At 44.4% G+C, this 25,957-nt stretch overlaps 2 protein-coding genes across 3 annotated transcripts in view; both read right to left on the bottom strand.

Moving 5' to 3' along the window:
- LOC120913130 (non-structural maintenance of chromosomes element 3 homolog) overlaps window positions 1-22,672 on the bottom strand; it is a 28,319-nt gene extending 5,647 nt beyond the window's left edge. The window contains exons 1-7 of one of the 2 annotated variants that reach the window (XM_040322850.1): window positions 22,450-22,672; window positions 18,553-18,620; window positions 14,234-14,323; window positions 11,998-12,061; window positions 9,627-9,706; window positions 8,544-8,638; window positions 489-568 (exon numbers count right to left, since the gene is read on the bottom strand). In XM_040322850.1, coding sequence (XP_040178784.1) covers window positions 489-568; window positions 8,544-8,638; window positions 9,627-9,706; window positions 11,998-12,061; window positions 14,234-14,323; window positions 18,553-18,620; window positions 22,450-22,657 — 685 coding nt within the window. In that variant the 5' untranslated portion in view covers window positions 22,658-22,672. The remainder of the gene's footprint in view (window positions 1-488; window positions 569-8,543; window positions 8,639-9,626; window positions 9,707-11,997; window positions 12,062-14,233; window positions 14,324-18,552; window positions 18,621-22,449) is intronic. The other variant, XM_040322851.1, reaches the window with a different exon arrangement.
- LOC120913129 lies at window positions 659-3,817 on the bottom strand. The gene is made up of 2 exons (XM_040322848.1): window positions 933-3,817; window positions 659-763 (listed from the first exon to the last, which is right to left on the bottom strand). Exon 1 carries the CDS (start codon window positions 3,789-3,791, stop codon window positions 936-938), a length of 2,856 nt encoding a protein of 951 aa, XP_040178782.1. The 5' UTR covers window positions 3,792-3,817; the 3' UTR covers window positions 659-763; window positions 933-935.
- Window positions 22,673-25,957: the final 3,285 nt, after the last annotated feature.

Below are 25,957 nucleotides of genomic sequence, written 5' to 3'. Positions count from 1 at the left end.
GCAAGCATAGAATAAAGCTTACCTGCAGGTACAATGAAATATCTCCTAAAAAATGTGCACCCTTTTAGGACAGAATCACAATTTCTTCAGCTGGCGACGGCACACTAAATGAGGAGCACAGTGAGGCGATCATGACGACATAGAATCTTTGGCCATTTAATCAGCCGTAGCCTGTGAACCTGTAATAAAAACCGGGTGAAGATAGAAGCCCTGTCAGGGGTGACAGCACACCATTGGAGGGATACCTTTTGCGAGTGTCAAAACGTGCCAATATGCAGTGCATACTAGCCCAACATGCCACATACTGTACATTCCCATGATCACAATAGCAAAGAGATATGTACTGGAGAACGCTCAAATTATTCAAAAAGCATAACAGAAACAGCCCGAGGGCTGGGAAAGGGCTTTGGCTCAGGACCATGAAAATACTGGAAGCCTTTAAAAATACAAAAATTACTCACAATAAAAAAAAATAAGCAATTACTTACATTCTTTAACGGTGTTCCCTTTCATGAAAATAAGGCTCAAAATTACTGTAAGCAATCCCAACTTGGCAGTCTCATCATTCCTAGAAAAAATAAATAAAAAAACCGGAGTTAGGCTTACCGGTAACTTTTTCCAGGAGTCTTCCAGGACAGCCATGAGATATAGCTCCTCCCTCCGGGACAGGAAACACATTAACCCCAATTATAAAAGGCGGTCCTCCAGGCCTCTTCCTCAGTATTACCAAGAATTCCTGAAGGCTCTGAAAGACATAAAATTACTAACACACCGTCAGTACATACATCCACTTCCAGTTAATAATATAAACACCGGGTGGGAAGCCAGGCTGTCCTGGAAGACTCCTGGAAAAAGAGTTACCGGTAAGCCTAACTCCGGTTTTACCCTTTCGTCTTCCAGGACAGCCATGAGATGATTGGCAAGAAACTTACTTATCAGGGTGGGGCTACTGCTTGGAGGACCCTTCTGCCAAATGCCTGATCCTTCTCAGACATCAAATCCAGGCGATAGTGCTTGGCGAAAGTAGTATAACTTGACCACGTTGCCGCCTTGCAAATCTCTTCTGGAGAAGCTCCGGCCCTCTCTGCCCATGAACTCGAAACAGCTCTAGTTGAGTGTGCCTTAACAAACGGGGCCTGTTTGCCCTGTAACTCATAAGCCTTTCCTATTGCCATCCTGATCCATCTAGCAATGGAAGATTTAGACGCTTTTTGTCCTTTTTTACTTCCCGAAAAATTCACAAAAAGAGAATCAGACTTCCTAAAAATCTTGGAAGCTTCTAAATAAATTAAGAGGCATCTCCTGACATCTAGTGAATTTGGGGATGCTACCTCAGAGCTTGAGGTGGAACAAAAAGAAGGTAGGACAATGTCCTGTGTCCTGTGAAATTTGGATACTACCTTTGGGAGAAAACTGGGATCTGTTTTCAAAATAATTCTATCCTCAAAAATCAACAAAAATGGTTCCTTAATGGAAAGAGCCTGAAGCTCACTCACCCGTCTGGCTGAAGTGACTGCTACCAAAAGTACTGTCTTAAGTGTAACCCATTTAAGGACGGATTCCTCCAGAGGTTCGAATGGACTCTCTGACAGTGCCTTAAGCACCAAAGAAAGATCCCAAGAAGGACAGGCTGTTACTCTTGCTGGCTTTGATCTTGACAATGCTTTGAAAAAACTTTTAACAAATGGGTTCTGCTGTAGGGAATCCTGTAGAAAGATACTAAGAGCTGCCACCTGTACTTTTAAGGTGCTAGGGGAGAGCCCTAATTCCACGCCAGCTTGCAAGAAGTCTAAGATAGCTGGAATCCCAGGTTGGTCCAAACCCTGTTCTTTTAACCATGAGCAAAATCTCTTCCAGTATTTTGCATAAATTGCCCTTGTTACTGGTTTCCTGCACTGCAACAAGGTCTTTATGACCCTTTCAGAGAAACCCTGCGCTCTTAATAACTGTTCCTCAGAAACCACGCAGTTAGGTTTAGTCTGTCTACCTGTGGGTGCAGAATTGGACCCTGTGAAATCAAATCCTTCCGGACTGGAAGGTGAAATGGGGGGAGAACACTCAGTTTCTTCAAAATTGCAAACCAGGGTCTCTTTGGCCAAAAAGGCGTGATTAAAATTAGATCTGTTTCTTCCGTCCGGAATTTTTGAAGTACTGCTGCAATCATCCTCACTGGAGGGAAAGCGTAGCAGATGTTGAACCTCCAAGGACCGGAAAAGGCATCTATCCTTAAGGCCTGGTCTCTTGGGTGAATTGAAAAGAACTGTGTTACTTTCCTGTTCTGTTCGGAAGCAAACAGATCTACCTCTGGAAGACCCCATCTCTGTATTATCTGAGAGAACACCTCCTCGTTCAGGGACCACTCGTCCTGCCTTAATGGCTGGCGACTTAAGTAATCTGCCAGAAAATTCTGAGTGCCCTTTAGGTGGACAGCTGTTAGCGAAGACAAGTTGGCTTCTGCCCAGGAGAGGATCCTGCTGGATATCTCCTGAAGAGCAGGACTTCTTGTCCCTCCCTGCTTGTTCAAGTACGCGACAGCCGCTGCGTTGTCTGTGCGAACTTGCAGGTGCCTTCCTACTATGCTTCTCTGAAATGACTCGATCGTCCTTAGGATCGCCAAGAGCTCCCTTTGGTTTGAAGAGCGGCCTGCTTCTGAGGGAGACCAAGCTCCCTGAGCTACTTCCTCTTCCAAGTGGGCTCCCCACCCCCAGGCACTGGCGTCTGTAGTTACTATTCTTTCCACAGGGAAGGTCCAATCTAGACCTTTGCTCAGATTGTGGTGTGTTCGCCACCACCACAGTGTCTTTTTTACTCTGTCTGAGATTAGGATCGGTACTTCTAAGTCCTGGCTTTGACCACTCCAGAGACGAAGCATAAGTTCCTGTAAAGGACGTTGGTGAAACCTTGCCCAAGGAACTGCTGGAAAACATGATGTCATGAATCCCAGCACCCTCATCACTTCCCTGACCGAAGTCGGCTGATTGGACTGTAACAGGGCTACTGCTTGATTCACTTTGGCAATCTTCTCTTCGGGGAGATAAATCTTTTTCTCTACCGAAGAGATCCTGTACCCTAGGTACACGACCTCCTGGGATGGGATCAACTGTGATTTGTCTCGGTTGATAATCCATCCGAGTGAGGAGAGAAAATCCTGTGCTATCTGCAGATCTTTCTCTAGCTGTTGAACTGATCCTGCAACGAACAGCAGATCGTCCAGATATGGGATCACAGTGATCGCTTTGTCTCTTAGAGGGGCAAGGGCCTCTGCTAGAACCTTCGTAAAGATTCTCGGAGATGAGGATAGCCCAAAGGGGAGAGCTTGGAACTGGAAATGTTGAATCCTTGCATCCACCCTTACAGCCACCCTGAGAAATCTTTGGTAATCTGGGTGTATGGGAATATGCAGGTAAGCGTCCCTGAGATCCAGGGTTGCCATGTAACACCCTGGGAACAGACATCTTGTTACCGTAAAGATCGACTCCATCCTGAACCTTTTGTACTTCACAAATTTGTTCAGAGGTCGGAGGTTCAGGATCATCCTGAATTTTCCCGATGGTTTTTTTACTATAAAGACATGGGAGTATACCCCTTGTCCCTGCTCCTCCTGGGGGACCTGAATTAGGACTCTTTGATCCACTAACTCTCCCAGAGACAGGAACAAGGCTTCTGCCTTTGCCCTGTCCCTGGGCGGCTGAGTAACCATAAAGTTTAGGTGAGGCAGTGACGTTAACTCCAGTTTGTACCCGAACTTTATCAGATCTAATATGAACGGGCTTGAGGTTGCCTTGGTCCATTGTGGGAGGAACTGCCCCAACCTTCCCCCCACCGGGACCCAGGCGTCACTGGGCCTTTGGGGTGGATTGAGGAGGATTGAACAAGATTCCTCCTCTTCCACGACCCTTCTGACCTGTCCAATGCTTTTTGGGCTGACCCTCTTTCTTTTGGTTCTGCCAAAAGCCTGATCCCTTGAAGCCTCGAAAAAAACCCTTTCCTTCTGTCTTCTTCTTCTTTTCAGGAAAGGCCTTTTTTCTGTCTTGAGTTCGCTCCAATGCCTCCTGGAGGCCGGCCCCGAACAAGTGGTCTCCTGAAAACGGTAATCCGCATAATTTTAATTTTGAGGCGGCATCGCCAGCCCAAGTCTTTAGCCATACAGATCTTCTGGCTGCATTAACCAGAGCTGCTGACCTGGCCGCTAACCTCACTGATTCCTCTGAGGCATCTGCTAGGAATCCTACTGCTTTAATTAAGAGCGGAAAGGATTTTAGAAGCTCCTGTCTGGAGGTACCAGCTAAAATGTGTGCTTGTAGCTGAGCGAGCCAACACTCCAAATTTCTAGCTACACAAGTAGCTGCGAGGGCTGGCTTTAAACCTATAGAGGAGGCATCCCACGCTCTCTTTAACAACAAATCTCCCCTCTTGTCCATTGGATCCCTAAGGGAACCCAGATCGTCAAAGGCCAGATCAGTCTTTCTTGATACTTTGGCTAAAGGGGCATCCAGCTTAGGAACTTTGTTCCAGGGATGTGATACATCCGCTTCAAACGGGAATCTCCTTTTAAGGCTACCAGAAAAGAAAGGTCTTTTCTCAGGTTGTTCCCATTCACGCAGAATCGTATCAATTAAAGATTTATGAACCGGAAAAACCCTGGTTCTATTAGCATTTCCTTGATACATAAGGTCATGCTTTGAGAGCTGAACCTGTTCTTCTGGGATCTCTAACGTCTCATAAATAGCATTTAGAAGATCCCCAACATCGTCCAATGATAACTTGTATCTAGACACCCTGGAGGAATCCTCTTCCCCTTCTGAATCAGATGCTGAACCTGCCTGGGAGGAAGCAACTGATCTAGGAGTCCTCTCCCTACATTCTTCTTCCTCCTGAACCTGAGGAACAGAAGAAGCACTAGAGGTTCTAGGTAGGGACGAGGGAGGACCCTGCATCTTGTCAATCAGACCTTTAAAGGACTGAAAGGTAGATGAAATCTCATCCTTCACAGATGACAAAATCTGGTGACAAGTGGTTACTGCATTATCTTTAACCAAACTATTGACACACTCGGGACATAACGGCTTTTCCCAATTAGAACTTAGCTTAGTCCCACACACGGCACATTTCTTTCTAGGAGGCTGGTTCTGAGATTTGTCATGGACCTTAACCTGTTTAAAGAAAGCAGACAAAAATAGACCTCATTATAACCTGGCCAAAACCCTATTCACCACTGTGAAGGTTCCTAGAAAAGTGCCAACCCTCCACCATTAGGTTCACCACCAAGGGGGGGTATTTGGGTCTAGTAAGACCCCCGCCCCCCAGCGTAAGCCATGTGCTGTCACCAAGCTTACCTGAGAGGCACCGGAGCCTGTTGAACCTGGATCCAAATGAGCCACTGCTGCCTCCATGGTTCTTGGTGTCCTCGTTCAGCGCTCCGAACACACACACCAGCGCCGGGTTCCCTCACCGCACCTCCGCGCCCTTTTTTGAAACCGGAACGACGTTTCCGGGCGCCCCCTGATGACGCGCTTCCGCCGGGGAATACGACACTTCCCCTCTTTGGAACGCAGGAGCCCCGCCTCCCGCTGGCGAATCCGGAAGATCCTTCCACCGCACGCGGTCTGCTGGCGTCTCTCGCCTTACCGCTGCCAGGGGATGCTGCAGCTTGGGGGACCGAGCTCCTCCGTCACCCGGGGTCCAACTCTCGCCGAGTCCTGGCGGAGGTGAGTACAGCTACACTCTCTACCCCTAGGGCCAGAGGTGTGCTGTTGGGAAGAAAAAAAGGTAGGTTCAGCCCTTTATACAAAAAAACGTTCCTAATGTGCTCCTTCCCATCCGGCAGGAAACACAAAAAACTGAGGAAGAGGCCTGGAGGACCGCCTTTTATAATTGGGGTTAATGTGTTTCCTGTCCCGGAGGGAGGAGCTATATCTCATGGCTGTCCTGGAAGACGAAAGGGTAAATACATTTCAGAGGTTACGAAATCATTTCAATTACCAGGCCTGTCTGAAAGACCCAAGCTACATCTTAGACATTTAGCAGCTATTAGGATAATACAACTCCATGGGGCAGCAGAGCATTGAAAGTGGTGGTCTATGAGGGTTGAGGACAAGTGAAGACCCCAGGAAAGAGTAAGATACACAGTCCCCTAAAAACACATTTCACAGCATGCCATACTGTATACATCCCTCCTGAGAAGACATTCAAGAAAAATCCACTTCACACTAGGGCTGAAACATCTAATCCATTATTAAATTAATCGATTACAATTTTCATAAATCGATCGGACAGTAACATAATGGGGTTACATAAAAACAAAAAATTAGCCCTTTATAGTACAAAAAAGCAAATCGCTACTGTAAATATTACTTTCACTGTCCCACAGTAAAAAAATAAACCCCTTACAGTAGCGATTTGCTCTTTTTGTACTTTGTTTTTTTAACCCCAATATGTTACTGAACATCTCAGGCCTGGGGTCACACCTCTGTTTTTTGCAGAAACACAATACAGTTCATTTTCCTATGGGACACATTCACGATTTTTTTTCCCAGCTGCTGCGTATTTGGAAAGGGTAAGGACTTTAACGCAAAACGGTGCCATTTTTTTTTTTTTGGTTCAATATACTTCAATGAAGAAGCTGCAGAAAAGCATGTAAATGTGTTTTGCGGCAATTTGTGTTTTGTAATCTGCCCAACAAATTGGCCCAAAAAAAAAATTAATTTTTTTTTTTAAGGCTATTATGCGATTAATCGAAACAATAAAACGGCCAACTAATCGATTATGAAAATAATCGTTAGTTGCAGCCCTACTTCACACTTCATCACTCAACATTCAGTCCTTCCTAGCTCCATTCCATTTTTTTTTATCCTGATGTCCCAGATCACTAGGCACACAAGCAAATAACCTCGTAGGATATTAACTACCCCTGCAGTGGACACAATCTTAAAAGTGAATACAAATATCTTTATTTCTTACAGTTAAGAACATATCAAAACGTTCATACTACCGATCACCCCCCATTAGAGGGATGGGGGTCATTTAACAAGGTAGTCTTGAGAGCAGAGAGGTACACTCGTTTTTTTGCAGGAGCACATGCTTCTTCCGGACCTCCCTTCTCATACAGGTACAGTAGAAACAAGTTCTAAAGACAAAAATGCAAGTCACATGATATCCAACATTTATCATAAATCAATGTCAAAAGAAGTCAACTATCCCCAGGGAGTAAGGGGACACACACACGAATTGTACTTTTGTCCCCCTTACTCCCTGGGGATAGATGAATTGTTTTGACAGCGAATTATGATAAATATCGTATATTGACATCATGTGACTTGCATGCATTTTTGTCTTTAGAACTTGTTTCTCCTGTACCTGTATATGAGATAAGATCCCGAAGAAGCGGGTGCTCCCACAAAACACATCAACCCTTGCCCTCACCTTATAACAAAAGACTACCTTGTTAAACAATCTCCATCCCTCTGATGGGGAATGATTGGTAGTACGAATGTTCTTGACGAAAGTTTTTACCTGTATGAAATAAGATTTGTATTCACTTTTATCATGTAAAATATTTGTGTCCACTGGAAGGGGTAGTAAAAAAAAAAAAAAAAAAAAAAAAAAAACAAACACTATGATTTGCTTACCATTTACCAGAAACCCTCCACTGGCACGGATTCTGGGAAACACACACACTACAAATCTACGCACACTTCTTGGTGGAATATACTGCTGTAATCTGCGACAGCATGCTCCCTAATATTTAGGCAGGAAAAAAGGAGCACCCGGTGTCCTGAGTAAAGCCACACTTGGAGAGTAGTCGTTTGAGAACAAAACAAAGCCAGCATGTTGGTGGAACTGCCTCCTGCCACTGGAAACCATAGAACCTACTTTCCAATCCTGTGCAAGCAAATGCCGTCTTTTTTTTGCCCCCTTGCATTTGATTGGGTATTCCAAGTTCTAAGGGCAACTGCACAGTATATTTGCCTTTAGTAATAGTAAATCAACCTCATGTGTTCTTATGGTAAATGGAACGCCAGAACCTTTACAAAATATGCTGGTTTATAAAGGGTTAAGTCCAAGAAGGTGTATTCCTGGAGTTCTACATAGCTGAAAATTTTGTACACTTATTGGCCTGCAAAACTAAGAGTCCTTTAACCCCTTCCCACCCACCTTGGCATCCCTTTAAAATGTCCCAAATGCCTGGGAGGGGGGCAGAAAGGACAGGCAATCATGTGACTGCTGTGATTGGCTGTCACAGTGGCCACTTGATCAAGAGATAGTCCGTTTGGTTACCAATCATTAATCCAGACCGAGAGGTGTATGACTGCTTGGTCCACGCAGTGACCATGCCCTTAGGACAGAATTATCACACACCCAGCGGCATATATGCGCATATTGCGGGCATTAAAGCCTCACTTTTGCCTGACGCGTACATGCGTTACACGAGCGGCAACAGGTTTAAGGTAAATCTACCATGCAGCAACATGTACCAGACAATAAGATCTGAAAATCTAGTCATCCACACCCACCCCGCACAAAAATGTTTATACATATCTTACACTTTAATTCCATCCCCCTCTACAGGCTCCAGTCTGTTGGTGAGAACATATATATGGTTTTTGGTGTCGATCTCCTCCAGCTCAAAACCAAATACCTAAAAAAATAAAAGCAAAAAATGTTTTAAATCAATAAAGGAAATTTTTTTTTTTTCCTGAAATGACTGTTTACAGGGTATAGAGACATACAAGTTAACTAATTCCTTTTAAAAATGATTAAAAATAGATTAAATGCAATCATATAATGTGCCTGTAGTTTCACTTTGGTTTTTAAACTGGTTTCATGTTTATGTGAAGTAAAGAGACACACAGAACAAAAACAAACAAATCCAGGGCAGCGTTTTGTTTTTAAAATTAATCTGATTGGTTCTGTAAGTTTTAGACACACAGTAATGACAGCCTAGACCAGGGATCCTCAAACTACGGCCCTCCAGCTGTTGTAAAACTACACATCCCATGAGGCATTGTAACACACTGACATTCAGACATGACTAGGGGCATGATGGAAATTGTAGTTCCTGAACAACTGGAGGGCCGTAGTTTGAAGACCCATGGCCTAGACCTACAGTGAAAAGCTCCCAGTACGATGGTTATAAGGAGCCAGACAACCAGGAAGTGTGGAGATCAGAGCAGTTTTACAGCAACAGCAAAGCAAAAACGAGCAATGAGGACATGAAACCAGGACTGCAGTAAGGTAAAGGAAGCCATTTAGCTAAAAAAAAAAGAAAAAAAAAAAAAAAAAAATTTCCTTTAGTGACCCTTTAATCTACACAGGATGTTTTACAACCTCCCTTGAATGCTTTAACTAGACCGATGGTAAATGACAATTAAAAAACGTCCCTTTTGCTGTATTTAGAAGTGTTTACGAGCGTTTAAGATAAAAAATAAATAATCTCCATTCAAATTGCCTGTAATTTTGCAAGTTACCGCGTTTACAGGGGATAGATAGATTATATATATATATATATATATATATATATATATATATATATATATATATATATATATATATATATATATATATATATATATATATATATATATATATATCTCTATCTATCTATAAAAAAAAAAACACTCACTCACCTCCTGCAGAGTTCTCTTAGCACGGAGAAGTATTTCAGGATACACATCCTTGTATTCCTTCACCACATTCTTTATAATATCTGTAAAGAAAAACAGAATGTGTAGCACAGTAAATCTAATCCAAAGCTCATCTTCCATAATGCAGTGCAAGCTTTTCCTGGCCTACTACAAACAAAATACAGTAATGTGTTGTCATAAGACAGAATCATATACAGTACTAGCTGCAAAAACAAAAAGTATTGTTTGGTTTTATGTATTGACTAAATTTCTAGAGTATAAAACCCATTAAACCCAAGGCTTGCAACAGTGCTGTAGACACACTGACCAATAAATTTGTAACCAAGCGACTAATGTAACTAAAGACATTAATTCAATATAGATGGTTAAAACATGGATATGATACACACTTACCCATTTTCAGCCTGCTTCGGTCCTGTCATGCGATTCGTCACCCCTGTGTCAGTCAGCAGCAGCAGGGGAGAGGAGAAAGTGCTTAACAGCTAGTAGAGCCTGGAGCAGTAACATCACCCATGGGCTCCTATAGCCCATCCATGGTCGGTTTTCCTTCCTCTACCCTGCAGCTGCCGCTGGCTGACACAGGGGAGCCAGTCAGGTGACTGGAGGGTAGTGGGCTGAAAATAAGTATGTACATCTTCCTTACACAGGTTGGTCAGAAGTGTTGGGGGGGGAGAGAGATTTTTTTTTTTTTTTTTTTTTAATACTAGTTAAGTTTTATTCCTATAGTCTACTAAAAAGGGTTAGAGTACTATATATATATATATATATATATATATATATATATATATATATATATATATATATATATATATATATATATATATATATATATATATATATATATATATATATATATATATATATATATATATTTATATTAATTAATTACACACACTGCAAAAAATATTGCACAGAGCGGCCCCAATTCCCCCCCCCCCCCTCTCAAGTCCCCCACAGCAATCTTGGCTCCAACTCTTTGTGTGTCACCATAGCAAGCAGTTTACTATGGGGACACACTGCGCCTGCTCACTTTGGAGACGCAGTCCAGAGACACACAGCGGGAATAAGCCCTGCCCCCACTGCATTTGATTGACAGCTGCAGGAGCCAATGGCTCCTGCTTGAGTCCGTCTGAAAAGGGAGAAGAGATGCAGTCATGCACAGCATTGGCTCTACACACACACACACACACACACACTGCGGAGGACAGAGAAATATTAAATTTTTACCCGAATGGGTCAAGGAAAAAAAATAAAAAAACGTTTTTAAACTTTAGTATCACTTTAAGACCAGCAACGGCAGCTCAGGCTGGAAGAAGCTGCATGTGTCTGCCACAGTAATCATCCATCCCCATCTCACATCCAGCAGTGATCTGCCATTAGGGACAGATGTCTGGGCTCACAGAGTGTTCCTTGTAGCTTGCATAGAACAGCACCCACATGTGTTGGCACCATTTAAGCCATTCCACAGCCTGGTGCGCTGGGGAGATAAGCAGTAAGGAAATGGAAACTAAATGAACTGGTTAGGAATTATTTATTCTAGAATTGGAGTTTAAAGAGTTTTAGAAATGCTGAAAAACTTCTCATTTCTTCAGAGCAGGCCACGTCTGAGACAGACACCACATGAATGACTCGACCAGCAAGTGTCAGAACTCCGGAGTCTATGGCAATTACAGGATAATCTTTCATGTATGCTCTCAATATATTAAAGTGCAGCGGCGACTGGCGGTTCCTTCCCTGCTCTTCCTCGGCGGTTGATCGCAACGCTTCTCCTTTCGGAGAATCGGGAAACGGGTCACAGACACGCATCCCGATTGCCTGGGAGGAGAATCGCTGTGAAAATTGCAAATATTCATTCGCTATTGTCACACGACTGGGTGGGCTCAGAGCGCAGTACTATCTTTCCACACGAAGTATAGACAATCAGATACCAAACTAACTGACTGAGGCTGGGTTCACACTACTTTCATCCTACTTTGCTCTGCTACATCGGTCCTACATTGGTCCTACATCCATCCTACTTTCATGAACAGGATACTACTTTGGTCCGACTTCAATGATATTCAATGGGTTGAAGTAGGATCAATGTAGGACCAAAAGTAGTACAGGGAGCATTTTTAAAGTCGGACCGACTTGTGTAGGACCAGTTAAGACAGCTCTCATAGGGAAACATTGATTTTCACACGTCATGCTACATGAGCTCCCAATGTAGGACCGTTTGTCAGACAAGTGTGAACCCAGCCTCAGAATAAATCCTGTGATCACAATGCCAAAAAAAAAAAAAAAAAAACCCACACACCATATTCCAGTGTACCTGCATTACCACACCCACAAAAAAAATAGGCAGAAGACATACCTGCACGTTTAATGAGCTGCTTTTTTTGGTCCCTCACCAAGCAATATTGTACCAATTCGCCAACCTGTAACAAAACATTTTTTTTTTTTTTTTTTTAAGTAAGCTGAAACACCACAACACATACACACTTGAGCCAAGTTTCAGACCAATGTTGAAATCAAGCACAGCCTACAGATTCCTACAGTGTAGCTACATGGTAGACCCCAGGGGTGGGATGTACGCATGTGCATGCTCTAAACCCTGTCACTTTGACTGCACAGGCCTCTTATAACCAGTTGTGGAGAGGTGAAGTATGGGTCCCCCCCCACCTGAATCAAACTTAACTAGGTGGATGCAGCATGGGTCCAATGCTGCATCTGTCCACTGACATCTCTACACAGAGCCGAGTGATCGAACATCGCCGATTGCTCAGTTCTCAGCTTCCAGAGTAGAGAGCTGTGACTGTCGGTCTCTGCTCTGCCCCCCTCCTCGCTCATTGAAGCGCTGGGCTGTGGAGGGGGCAGGGTTGGCCAGGTCAGGGTCTCAGGGGCTCGCTGAGAGACTGATCCGGGTGTTGGTCCAGGGATCTGGCAGATCTAGACTCCATTGTCGTGAGGACGTTGACCCTGGACCAACTTCTGTGACGTCAGTGAGCAGACTTCAGCCCTCTCTGCTGAAAACGGGTCACAGGAGTAGTACAGCCAAACAAGCTTTGGCTATACTTTTCCTTTAAGGCAGTCTATTCATTTGAATAGGCTTCTTCACATTTTAGCAATGCAGTTCACGCAGGGATGGCTCGCCATCCATTAAATAGACAAGTGATTTTGCACAGTAATATATTAATCGCAGCCAATAGTATGTCAGGGCTCAAAATTTCAAGTCTTGAGCCACTAGCCAGGCCTCAAGGGTTACTCACCATCAGTTGTCCAACCCAATCCCTACACTGCTCCGCCCCTAATTCTGCCGCTAATCACGCCCTCATAAATTATCTCATGAAATGACACTTAAATGTTTTATGCAGAATTAAGTTACGGAAATAAATATTAACAACAACTTTATCCCCTCGGCACAGCCTCACCTGTGCACCACATTTCAGCCCCACTGTGCACCCATTGCAGAATCCTTGTGCCCCCCCCCCCCCACATTGCAGAGTCCTTGTGCCCCCCCATTGGCGGCCAGATCATGACAGAATCGCCCGGAAGTGGGGGCGAGCACCGCGGTGGGCTGAGTTGATCGGGAGCTGTCAGAAATCACAGAGGAAGAGGAGAGCTGCGGATGGCAGAGCGGTATTGCCCGCTGTTAAACTTGCATTGAAATTTCCTCCGCTCTGCTCTCACACAGCCCCGCCTCCTCCTGACCCCACGCCTGTGATGGACAACACGTCCCAGCATTGGACCCACATTCTGTCTATCACAGGCATGGGGTCAGGAGGAGGCGGGGCTGTGTGAGCGAGCAGAGCAGAGGAAATTTCAATGCAAGTTCTAACAGCGGGCAATACCGCTCTGCAGCTCTCCTCTTCCTCCGTGGTCTGACAGCTCCCGATCAACCCAGCCCACCGAGGTGCTCGCCCCTCCCAGGCAGCCCAGCTCCTCGCCAGACCTCATTTTCCACTCGCAAAATGCGAGTGGAAAATTTGAGGTCTGGTATAGGTGACAAAAATAATGTCAATAAAGTATAGTCCCAAAAGATTCCAAATCCATGTGGTTCTTGATATTGGAGCCATTTCAATATGGCATTGGACTATACTTCATTTACATTATTTGTCACACATACTATTGGCCGTAATAATATATTACTGCGCAAAATCACTCATCTATTCAATTTGTTTGTATGTGTATTGTGAACACTATTAGGTTTTGCAGTTAGTTTATATTTTTGGGATTATCACCATTTTGTTTAACATTTGGATCACTTTATTTGGTAGTGCAAAGGACCTTTTATTAAACTTTGGTTACCATACAATGCAGTTGACTGCAACATAGGCGTGTTCAGAATGAACACCGCAGCCCAACCAATGTGCGTTCCTCCGCATTACTGCAATGGAACTGTGTGTACCAAGCCCAAATTAAAAATAGGTTTCCATTTAGGATACACAATCAATAACAGTATTATTGCATACAGAACATAAAATTAAGACACAAGTCCAATGTGACAAGAATATTTTGCATAGGAGAGATTTTTTTTATAATTATAAAGCACTGACTTAGTGCACATTTCTGAAAGACAGCATAGAATGACAAGGGTGAACCTTCTGTACCTTGAGATTTACTTGGTCAGGAGAATGCTTCTCCAGGTTCCTCTTTGCCTGCGTTAGCGTTTGGGTCTGGATCAGCTCTTCCTCCATATCCTATAAGAGAAAATATTCAGGTTAGCCTCAACGATCAGTTTTCAAAAGGAAAGAACGTGGCACAACTCAACATTTCAAAATGCTGCAGATCTGCACAATTTTGTCGTTCCCTTTACACCACAAAAGCTTTTATTCAAATTTTAGAAGGACTTTTTCATGGTAGTGGCTCCTTTTGGTACCCACAGATTATAAAACACTATAAAAAAAAAAAAAAAAAAAAAAAAACACAGGTAGTAAAAGATTAGCCCATCTTTGTCAGTACCATGTACCCAAAGGACCTACCTCGGCCTAGACACCCAACACAAATTTCATTCAACGGTGGTCAGTCTCTCTCTATGACGTATACCTTTGAGGGTACAATCACACTTGCACCCTGCCCTCAATTACCTGCAAGAACCTCAGCATGAGGGTCCTGCAATTAGCTGAAGGAGGCAGCCCTACTGAAAGCAATGGGAGGTTTCCGGCTCTTTCAGAAGATTGCTCCCGCTCTCATGCAATCACATGTGAGCGCCCGGGGCCCAATCACAGGCATGCAATAGCCGCTTGAGCAAATTACATGCAAGTGGGCACAATAACCCACGGGAGCTGGCTGCCTGTTATTGCTTTCAATAGGGCTGCCTCCCGCAGCCAACTGCAGGAACCACCGTTGGGGTTATTCACAGGTAATCGTGGGCAGGGTGTATTCACAAGTGTGAATACACCATAAAGGCTCCCAGACTTGGCGCCACACAACTGCCAAGTTCACTGCAATGTTAATTAACCACTGGGCACTTAAACACCCTTAAAGCGGGGGTTCACCCTAAAAACGATTTTCTAACATTACAATGAGCTGACCTGTGACACGAACATTATGCTGTTTTTTTTTTTTGTACATACCGTTTTATCTGCATTTCCTCCGGGAGTGGGCGTTCCTATTCACAGGGTAAGTGATTGACGTTCTTCCGACCGGCGCATATAGCGCGTCAGAGTTGCCGAAAGAAGCCGAACATCGGTGCACAGGCGCCGTCCCGACGTTGGGTTTCTTTCGGCAAGTCGTGACGCGCTGTATGCGCCGGTCGGAAGAACGTCAATCACTTACCCTGTGAATAGGAACGCCCACTCCCGCGGGAAATCCAGGGAGAAAATACAGATACAACGGTATGTACGAAGAAAAATAAATTTAAAAAAAAAAAAAAAAAAAAAAAAAACACACAGCATAATGTCCGTGTCACAGGTCAGCTCATTGTAAGGTTAGAATTTTTTTTTAGGGTGAACCCCCGCTTTAATAACCAGACCAATTTTCAGCTTTCGGTGCTCTCACATTTTGAATGACAATTACTCAGTCATATACAACACTGTATCCATATGAAATTTTTGTCCTTTTTTTCACACAAATAGAGCTTTCTTTTGGTGGTATTTGATCACCTCTGCGTTTCCCCCCCCCCCCCGCTATAAAAATGGAAAAAATAAATAAAAAAAATTGTGGATATTATTTAGTCTGGGTGAAAGTTATAGGGTCTACAAGCTATGGTGCAAATTACTGAAAATGTATCAATTTGATCACACATGATGTACTGACATTTCGAGACCCCAACAAGCCAGTAAAGTACAAATACCCCACAAATCACCCCTTTTTGGAAAGTAGACATTCCAAGGTAGTTGGTAAGAGGCATTGTTAGTTTTTTGAAGTTGTAATTTTTTCCCCACAATTCTTTGCAAAATTAAGATTTTTTTTATTTCCCCCCCCCCCACACTAAATTGTCATTATAACAGGTTATTTCTCTCATATGGCATGTATATTCCACAAATGACACCCCAAAAAACATTCTGCTGTTCCTCCCGAGTATGGCGATATCACATGTGAGACTTTTACACAGCCTGGCCACATACAGAGGCCCAACACTGAAGTAGCAACTTCAGGCGTTCTAGGAGCATAAATTACACATCTAATCTCTCAACCACCCATTACACTTTTGAAGGCCCTGGAGCACAAGGACAATGGAAACGCCCACAAAGTGACCCCATTTTGTAAAGCCAACACCCCAACGTATAATCTATAAGGCATGAGTCTTTTGAACGGTTCATTTTTTCCCAGATGTTTAAAAAAAAAAGTATTTTTTTTTTTTTTTTTTTTTTACACAAAGTTGTCCATTTATAGGATATTTCCAACACAGCATGTACATGGCAAAAATTACACCCCAAAATATATTCTGCTGCTCCTTCTAAGTATGGCGATACCACATGCGATTTTTGTTTTTTACAGCCTGGCCACATAGAGGCCCGACATCCAAGAAGCACCATCAGATGTTCTAGGGCAGGGGTCCTCAAACTTTTTAAACAGGGGGCCAGTTCACTGTTAGAAGGCCGGGTCCTTCACTGCCAAAAAAAAAAAAAAAAAAAGTGGTGACTATCATTGCAGCCTTACCGTGCTCTCACTGCAGCCTCACTTTCAATGCCGCCTTACTGTGCCCTCATTGCAGCCCCCCTCACCATCATTATGGTGGGCAAACGCAGCACTGCAGTGGCGCAGATGAGCACAAGTGGCACAGAGGTGGCACAGATGGCACTGGGGGGTTGCTGGGCACTTACTATTGTCACAGGGTCACTCTCCTCTCACACTTGATCTGTGTGAGGAGAGGAGAGCATGAACTTGGGATGACCCCACTACATTGTCTTGTTTACATTTGTGATCGCTCCGTCATTTGACAGAGCAGTCACGTGGTAAAGGACCGCCGTCATTGGTCCTTTACCACGATCTGTATTTTGCGACGTCTCGTGGACCCGGCGAGCGCGGATGTTCCCGAGTGCGCACCCGCGGGAACGATTCTCTGGGAGGACATGTAGCCGTCATTCAGCTATGGGCCGGTTGCAAAGTGGTTAACTGCATCATGCTCCAAATATGGATATTAGCAAATTGATGCAGAAAATATTTGAGAAATCTTGCGACTTAAAACAAAATAGAAATCTCTCTCTCCCTCTCCCTGAAAACAGCTAATGCCCCTGTGTGTACACATAGGATTTTTCCAATGGGAAAAAGTCAGTCGGGGGGAAGCTGCCGGCGGATTTGGCAGTTTTCTGGCAGTCGGAAAAACTGCGACGAACATACACACGGCCGGGATTCTCAGCCAAAAGATGAGTTGAGTATGTGTCTGGAATTTCACTTCAAGGAACTTGCGGTTGTTTTGATACAATACACCCAAAAATGAATACAAAGTTTAAAGGTGGAGCCAGTTTGTAAGACATAAAGATTGGGGTTGATTTTTCTAAAACTGGAAAGTGCAAAATCTGGTGCAGTTGGGCAAGGGTAGCCGATCAGCTTCTAACTTCAGTTTGTTCAATTAGGCCACTTTCACACAGCGTTTCCGATCAGGTCTGCCTGACAGTTTTTCCAGGCGGAACCTGATCGGAACCTCCATTCACTCTTATGGAGCGGCGACACGTGTCTGCCGACACCCGCTGCTTTCCGATCGTGAAATTCAAGACGGATGGTGGTCCTATTTTCCATCCGTCCATCGGATGAAAAACAGACAGGCGGTCTGTTTTCATCCGATCTCCCCATAGAGATGAGTGGGCTTCTGACAGGTCTGTCTCTGCACAGTGAGTGGAGATGGACCCGTCATCCACCTGCTCAGTGGAGCGATCTCCCGCTGAGTAAAGCCAAGTTGGCTGGGCGGACCGCCTGTGTGAAAAGGACCCTTAGGGCCCTTTCACACTGGTGCGTTTTTCTCGCGTTTTTGCAGTAAAAATAGCGCTATTAAAATGCACCTAAAACGTTTCCCATGCCCCCTCCATTGAAATGAATTAAAAACCGCTGTAAAAACGGAGTGTTAAAATACCGCGATTTTACCGAGTTTTTAATTCATTTCAATGAAGAGGGGTATGGGGAGCGTTTTAATAGCGCTATTTTTACCACGAAAACGCGGCAAAAATGCACCAGTGTGAAAGGGCCCTTAATCTTTGACACAAAAAAATTTAAAAACACACCTGGAAGCCGATTAGTTTCTATGCACAGCTGGACCAGATATTAAACTCCAGATCTAGTGAATCAACCCCAAAGTGTACTGCAAGCTGTGTCAAGAACGCCACACTTGAAGCGTCTTGTTAACTCTGAACAGCAGCATATTATTACTTTACGGTGCGGTATAAACAGCCAAGGAACGATTTCACCAGAGGCTGCTCTGATCACACCAAAAAATAAACCAAACACACAACACCATGACAAAAACTACATGCTAGAGAATCCAGGGTACCTGAGCTGATGTGTCCGGGACAGCACTGGGACGACCTCTCCTCCTCTGCTGTGCCATGTCTGTACAACCTGAAACAACGGCGCTAGTTATTTTTTATATTATGCCAACAGTTTGCACAGCACTTTACAAAATATAAAGGGAGACAGTACAGTTGCATAACAATGCAAAACAAGAGGGTTCAGAGGGCCAGACTCCTGAGAGCTTACATCAACTGCACGGGAGGAAAATAAAATATTAAAGAGGAAGTAAACCCTGACGCATGCGCAGTTGGGATTTTCGGCGGACTGCAAGTGAATTATCTCCTAACTGGCGCACGTTTAGGAGATATTTCCACTACCTACAGGTAAGCCTAGACTAAGGCTTACCTATAGGAGAAGTCCAAAAAGTGGGTTTACACCCACGATAAAGCCTCATGCAGAGTGCAATGTGGTCATCTCTCCTAGACGCCTTTCCTCATGGCAGCAGTGTTATGGCAAGAAAACTTTTTTTTTAAATTGATGCTTATGAACAAGCGATTGGGTGTTAAATCAGTTCATTGGAAAAGAAAAAAAAGAAAAAAGGGAGCACACAAACCAAACACGCCAGATGCCCCCCCAAGGGCAGCTTCACACCACCCCAGTGTGATCGCGCAGCCCGTTCCCATAGACATCTAGGATGTCCCATGATTACAGCGCGGTTTCAGAATGCGCTCAGAAGATGAAGCATGCAGGAGTTTTGGTGTGCTTTCCGACACTGCACCAAAATCACAGGGCCCCATAGAAGTGTATGGGAAAAGTTTTGGTGCTGGTGATCTGCAGGGCAGTGTGAAGCATCCAGTGTGCCAATGTCTAAATGTAATTTGGGGGGGGTGTATAAGCCTCAAACAGGAGTGTAACATGGTGCAAAAGGTGAACTTATCGCATGCGCCTTAGACAGACATCGGTGCCCGCCTTTTTTTCAAATATTTGATAAACAGTGTAGATTTAGGAGATATTTCTTACATCTACAGGTAAACCTTAATCCAGGCTTAACTGTAGGTAAACCACCTAAGCCCCGGACCTTTAGGCAGCTAAATGCCCAGACCAGGTTTTGCGATTCGGCACTACGTCGCTTTAACAGACAATTGCGCGGTCGTGTGACGTGGCTCCCAAACAAAATTGGCGTCCTTTTTTACCCACAAATTGAGCTTTCTTTTGGTGGTATTTGATCACCTCTGCGGTTTTTATTTTTTGCGCTATAAACAAAAATAGAGCGACAATTTTGAAAAAAAAATGCAATATTTTTTACTTTTTGTTATAATAAATATCCCCCAAAAACATATATAAATTTATTTTTCCCCCTCAGTTTAGGCCGATACGTATTCTTCTACCTATTTTTAGTAAAAAAAAAAAAAAAAAAAAAAAAAAAAATCGCAATAAGCGTTTATCGATTGGTTTGCGCTAAATGTATAGTGTTTACAAAATAGGGGATAGTTTTATTGCATTTTTATAAAAAAAAAATTTTTTTTTACCACTAATGGCGGCGATCAGCGATTTTTTTCGTGACTGCGACATTATGGCGGACACTTCGGACAATTTTGACACATTTTTGGGACCATTGTCATTTTCACAGCAAAAAATGCATTTAAATTGCATTGTTTATTGTGAAAATGACAGTTGCAGTTTGGGAGTTAAACACAGGGGGCGCTGTAGGAGTTAGGGTTCACCTAGTGTGTGTTTACAACTGTAGGGGGGTGTGGCTGTAGGACTGATGTCATCGATCGAGTCTCCCTCATATAAGGGATCACTCGATCGATGCAGCCGCCACAGTGAAGCACGGGGAAGCCCTGTTTACACACGGCTCTCCCCGTTCTTCAGCTCCGGGGAGCGGCTATAAACGAATAGCCGCGCCGTCGTCCCGGATCGCTCCCCGAGGGAACCCGACCGCCACATGTAGCGGGGGGGGGGGGGGGGGTCCGATCCATGGAAAGGCAAGGACGTACATGTACGCCCATTTGCCTGTACGTACCATTCTGTGGACGTACATATACATGCGGCGGTCGGGAAGTGGTTAAAGTGGTCTGGAAGGTTTTACAACCACATTAAGCTCACCTTAACCACTTCCCGAACTCGGCATGTAGATATACGTCGGCAGAATGGCACATGGGCGTACCTGTACGTCCCTGCCTAGACGTGGGTCCGATCGGGACCCCCGCTACATGCGGTGGTCGGATTCCCGCGGGGAGCGATCCGGGACGACGGCGCGGCTATTTGTTTATAGTCGCTCCATTGCGATCGCTCCCCGGAGCTGAAGAACGGGGAGAGCTGTATGTAAATACGGCTTTCCCGTTCTTCACTGTGGCGGCGTATCGTTTGAGTGATCCCTTTTATAGGGAGACTCGATCGATGACGTCAGTCCTACAGCCACACCCCCCTACAGTTGTAAACACACACAAACTGAACCCTAACTCCTACAGCGCCCCCTGTGGTTAACTCCCAAACTGCAACTGTCATTTTCACAATAAACAATGCAATTTAAATGCATTTTTTTGCTGTGAAAATGACAATGGTCCCAAAAATGTGTCAAAATTGGCCGAAGTGTCCGCCATAATGTCGCAGTGACGAAAAAAAAAAAAAGCTGATCGCCACCATTAGTAGTAAAAAAAAAAAAAAAAAAAAAAAAAAAAAAAAATAATTTAATAAAAATATCCCCTATTTTGTAAACGCTATAAATGTTGGGCAAACCAAATCGAAACACTTATTGCGATTTTTTTTACCAATAATAGGTAGAATAATACGTATTGGCCTAAACTGGAGGGAATTTTTTTTTTTATATGTTTTTGGGGGATATTTATTATAGCAAAAAGTAAAAAATATTGAATTTTTTTCAAAATTGTCGCTCTATTTTTGTTTATAGCGCAAAAAATAAAAACCGCAGAGGTGATCAAATACCACCAAAAGAAAGCTCTATCTGTGGGGAAAAAGGACGTCAATTTTGTTTGGGAGCCACGTCGCACGACCGCGCAATTGTCAGTTAAAGCGACGCAGTGCCGAATCGCTAAAAACTGGCCTGGGCATTTAACAGCCTAAAGGTCCGGGGCTTAAGTGGTTAAAGCAAAAGTTAAAAGATGGTGTTTGTTTTTTGTTTTTATTATTGCGCTCTTTATGTTTATAGCGTGCAAAAAAAAAAAACACCCCCACACCACACACCCTGCAAGACAAAGGCATAATGAGCTAGTATGCATTACTTACCTGAGATTGAAGCCCCCGCAGCGGTCCTCGTTCCCCTCCTCCGTCGCCATCTCTCCCAGAGTGACTTCCAGGTATCGCAGCTCCAGCGCTGTAACTGGCCGGAGCCGCGATGACATCACTCCCACGCATTCACGCGGGAGCTGGCAAACACGGCACGATCGCGGTTTCTAAAGGTTTCCACAGTGCGTCTGCGCGGTAGACATCGGTGCCCGTCTTTTTTGCAAATATCTCCTAAACCGCAGTTTGTAAGCTCACGTTGGCGCCTTATCTTCGTTAAATGAGCCTCAGAATATGTGTAATCCATAGGTGTTCAGGTTTAGAGGGATGAGGTGGTAAACCCCCTACACATTACACAGGCAGGGACCTCCGTTGTCACCATCAGCAGGAAGTGCTCCCTTTTCTGGAGAAGCTGTACACCGGAAGTGGCCGCAGGCGACGAGCAGCGCGATGAGGTAACGAAGGGATGCATGGAGGAATGTTGTGAAAGGTTAGCTGGGAAGGAAGCTCGGAGCAGAGGGTCGCTGCGATGTACTAATACTAAAATATACAGGAGAAAACTGTACATCACCCCGCCCGGCCTCTCCACACGCAGAAATGGCGGCAATACACAGGCGAATAACCCCGGAGCTCGGAACCCGCTGCTTTACACCGGAATACACTCCCCCCACACAAGCCACCCGGTACTCACCTCCCACCTCAAACACCGGGACTTCAGGCGCCGACCGACCAATTGCCGTCCTCCGTTTATATTCCCGCCCATTTACCTCAAGAGTGATATATGCGGGAAAACAAAAGAAGGCTTTGATTGGCGCCTGGAGGAGACTGATAGGCTGTGATTGGCAGCTGAAGGAGAAAGGAAGGCCATGATTGGCGGCCGGAGGAGAAGGACGGGCCATGATTGGCTGTGCTCTCACATTGCAAATGCTATGAAAAACAATAACAATGGCTGTGGAAGGTCCTGTGTGGACATAAAAAAAAAAGATATGATCCTTATAGGTCACAGAAAGCTCCACATACCTTTGGCTTTAACCACTTCCATACCGGGCCAATTCTGCCACTCCTCTCCTAAATGTAAAAATCATCACCAAAATTACTCAGAATCCCCAAACATTATATATATTTTTAGCAGAGGCCCTAAGGAAATAAAATGACAGTTGCAATTTTTTTATGTCACAGAGTATTGTCGCAGCAATTTTTCAAATGAGATTTTTTGAAAAAAAATGACAATCCCACGAATAAAAAATAATAATCAATATTTACCCCAATTTGTTTGTATAATTTGAAAGACATAGGCCCGGATTCAGATACGAGATACGACGGGGTATCTCCAGATACGACAACGTATCTCCAGATACGCCGTCGTATCTTTGAGTGCGGGCCGTCGTATCTATGCGACTGATTCATAGAATCAGTTACGCATAGATTTCCCTAAGATCCGACTGGCGTAAGTGTCTTACACCGTCGTATCTTAGGCTGCATATTTACGCTGGCCGCTAGGTGGCGCTTCCGTATAGTTACGCGATGAATATGCTAAATAGGTATTTACGCCGATTCAGAAACGTACGTCCGGCCGGCGCATTTTTTTACGTCGTTTACGTTAGGCTTTTTTCGGCGTAAAGTTACCCCTGCTATATGAGGGGTATCCTATGTTAAAGCGGAAGTTCACCCTAAAAAACAACTTTCTACCATGCCATCCAGCATACTAGCGTCAGCTACAGTATGCCTTTATTTTTTATTTTTTGCGCTGTACTCACAGTTTAATCCCGTAGTTAAGTTTCAGACTCCCCGCGGGGAATGGGCGTTCTTATGCAGAGGGGAACATGATTGATGGCCGGCTATGGCGCGTCACGCATTCCCGAAAATAGCCGGAGTAGGACTCGGCTCTTCACGGCGCTATACGGCGCCTGCGCACAGACTAGGAGCTGACTGTGCAGGCGCCGTGAAGAGCCAAGTCCTATTTCGGCTATTTTTGGGAAGTGTGACGCGCCATAGCCGGTCGTCAATCATGTTCCCCTCTTCAGAGGAACGCCTACTCCCCGCGGGAGTCTGAAACTTAACTAATGGATTAAACTGTGAGTACAGCGCAAAACAATAAAAATAAAGGCATACTGTAGCTGACGCTAGTATGCTGGATGGCATGGTAGACAAAAACAATTTTTTTTTTTAGGGTGAACCCCCGCTTTAAGTATGGACGTCGTTCCCGCGTTGAGTTTTGAAAATTTTACATTGTTTGCGTAAGTCGTTCGCGAATAGGGCTGTACATAAGTTCACGTCGAAACCAATGAGGCTTTGCGTTCGTAAAATACGTCAAATACGCGGGGTCACGATTCATTTTAATAAAACACGCCCACATCATCCCCATTTGAATTAGGCGGGCTTACGCCGGACGAGATACGTTACGCCGCCGTAACTAAGGGCGCAAGTCCTTTCTGAATACGGAACTTGCGCCCAAAATTACGGCGGCGTAACGTATCGGAGATACGTTACGCCCGCACAAAGATACACAATTGTATCTGAATCCGGGCCATAGTTGCCAACATTGCAAAAAAAAAAAAAACGGGACACTTTTTTGCATGTAGGTGGAGCCTTGTTATAATTAGGTGGCGGGACATTCGTTTGTTGACGTGGCATAGCGTAATAGAAAAATGCGGAAAATATGCGTGGTTTACGCAGGATAGCGGACGTGGCTTAAATAGGCATGGCTCGGAAAGGGGATGTGGTTAGAGTCTGAGATGAATGAGGGACGAAGGGAGAAAGAAAGAAAGACAGAGAGAGAGAGATGTAAACATCCCTTGTAATAGGAATGGTTTGTGGAGAGATGCGGGGTCAATAAGACCCCACATCTCTCCTCCAGGCTGGAAAGCATGAGATCAGGAAAAAAATTCACGGACCTCATGCTTTCAGCCGCGACTGCGGCTTTGTTTACATTCCGGTACCCGGGCGCAACATCATAACATCGCGCCCGGGCCTCCGACGATCATAGAGATGACTGGTGACCATCCAAGGTTTTTTCCAACGGAAAATTCGATCGTGTGTACACAGCATTAGAGGGACCCCTAAGAAATTTCCAGGTCTCGGAAAAAACCTTACTAACATCGATTTATTGGTTGGGGGTCGATGGCAAACATGCCTCTTACACTGGTGGTCAGTAGGAAGAATGCAACCTTATGCCGCGTACACACACAAGAAAACAGTGGATTTTTTTCCGACTGAATTTTGGCTGAAATTTGTGTTGCATACACACGGTCACACAAAATTCCGACCGCCAAGAACGCGGTGACGTACAACACTACAACGAGCCGAGAAAAGTGAAGAGTGTGTTTTTTTTGCGCGTCGGAATTGCATACAGACTAGGGCTGTGCAAATTAACTTTTAATTAATCGATTAATCTTTAATCTTTTTGATCGATTAAAATTCTTTTGATTGGTACTCACCTCTCCGCCGGCTTCTGGGCCTTCAGAGAGTTCCGTCGGAGATCCGGTGACGTCACGGACACCGGCGGGGCTTGCCGTGTCCATCTGAAGGGCTCCTTTGCTGTGCCTTCATATCTGCATGCCGGCGGGACCTCACTATCTGCCACACGCAAGAGCTGTTACACTTCCCTCTATCACTTCCCTCTATCAACCTGGGATTCTACAACCATCCACTGGGAGTTGTGATAGTTCCCTTCATGGGACATCTACATGCCGACGGACTGATGTTAACCTCTCCTCATCTGGATTCAGCAGTGGTATTGTTGTACACATTTTTATACCAGTATCATACTTAGCTACATGTTTTTATGACTGCTTTTGCTACCGTTTGGTATTACTCGTACCATTTTTACAGTTTATGTAGCTACATCGATTTTATCTCCAGTGCAATATTTATTATGTTACCCACTTGAAGACTATAAAAGTTTTAATGCTATTTCCATCGAGCGCTGCCTTTGTGTGTTTTTGTATCCTGCTATCCATTTTTCCAGTGGTCAGTAGCTGCACTGGGAATCAGCCTGCAAGGAGGAGATCGGCTAAAAGTAGTTGGATCTGTATGTGCGTTATAATTAATCGAAATTAAACATAAAAGACAAAAAAGCCGCGCCAAGATTAGATTGATAAAGTCCACTACTACAATATAAAAATTATCGATGGATAAAGTCTGTGGGTTTTAAAGCAGAGGCAAAGTTGCACTCAATGATAAAAAGACACTTGTTCCAT

The sequence above is a fragment of the Rana temporaria genome, chromosome 9 (genome assembly GCF_905171775.1).
Source record: "Rana temporaria chromosome 9, aRanTem1.1, whole genome shotgun sequence".
Classification (NCBI taxonomy): domain Eukaryota; kingdom Metazoa; phylum Chordata; class Amphibia; order Anura; family Ranidae; genus Rana; species Rana temporaria.
Note: the sequence above shows the minus strand (reverse complement) of the source record. Positions and strands in the feature narration are given on the sequence as shown.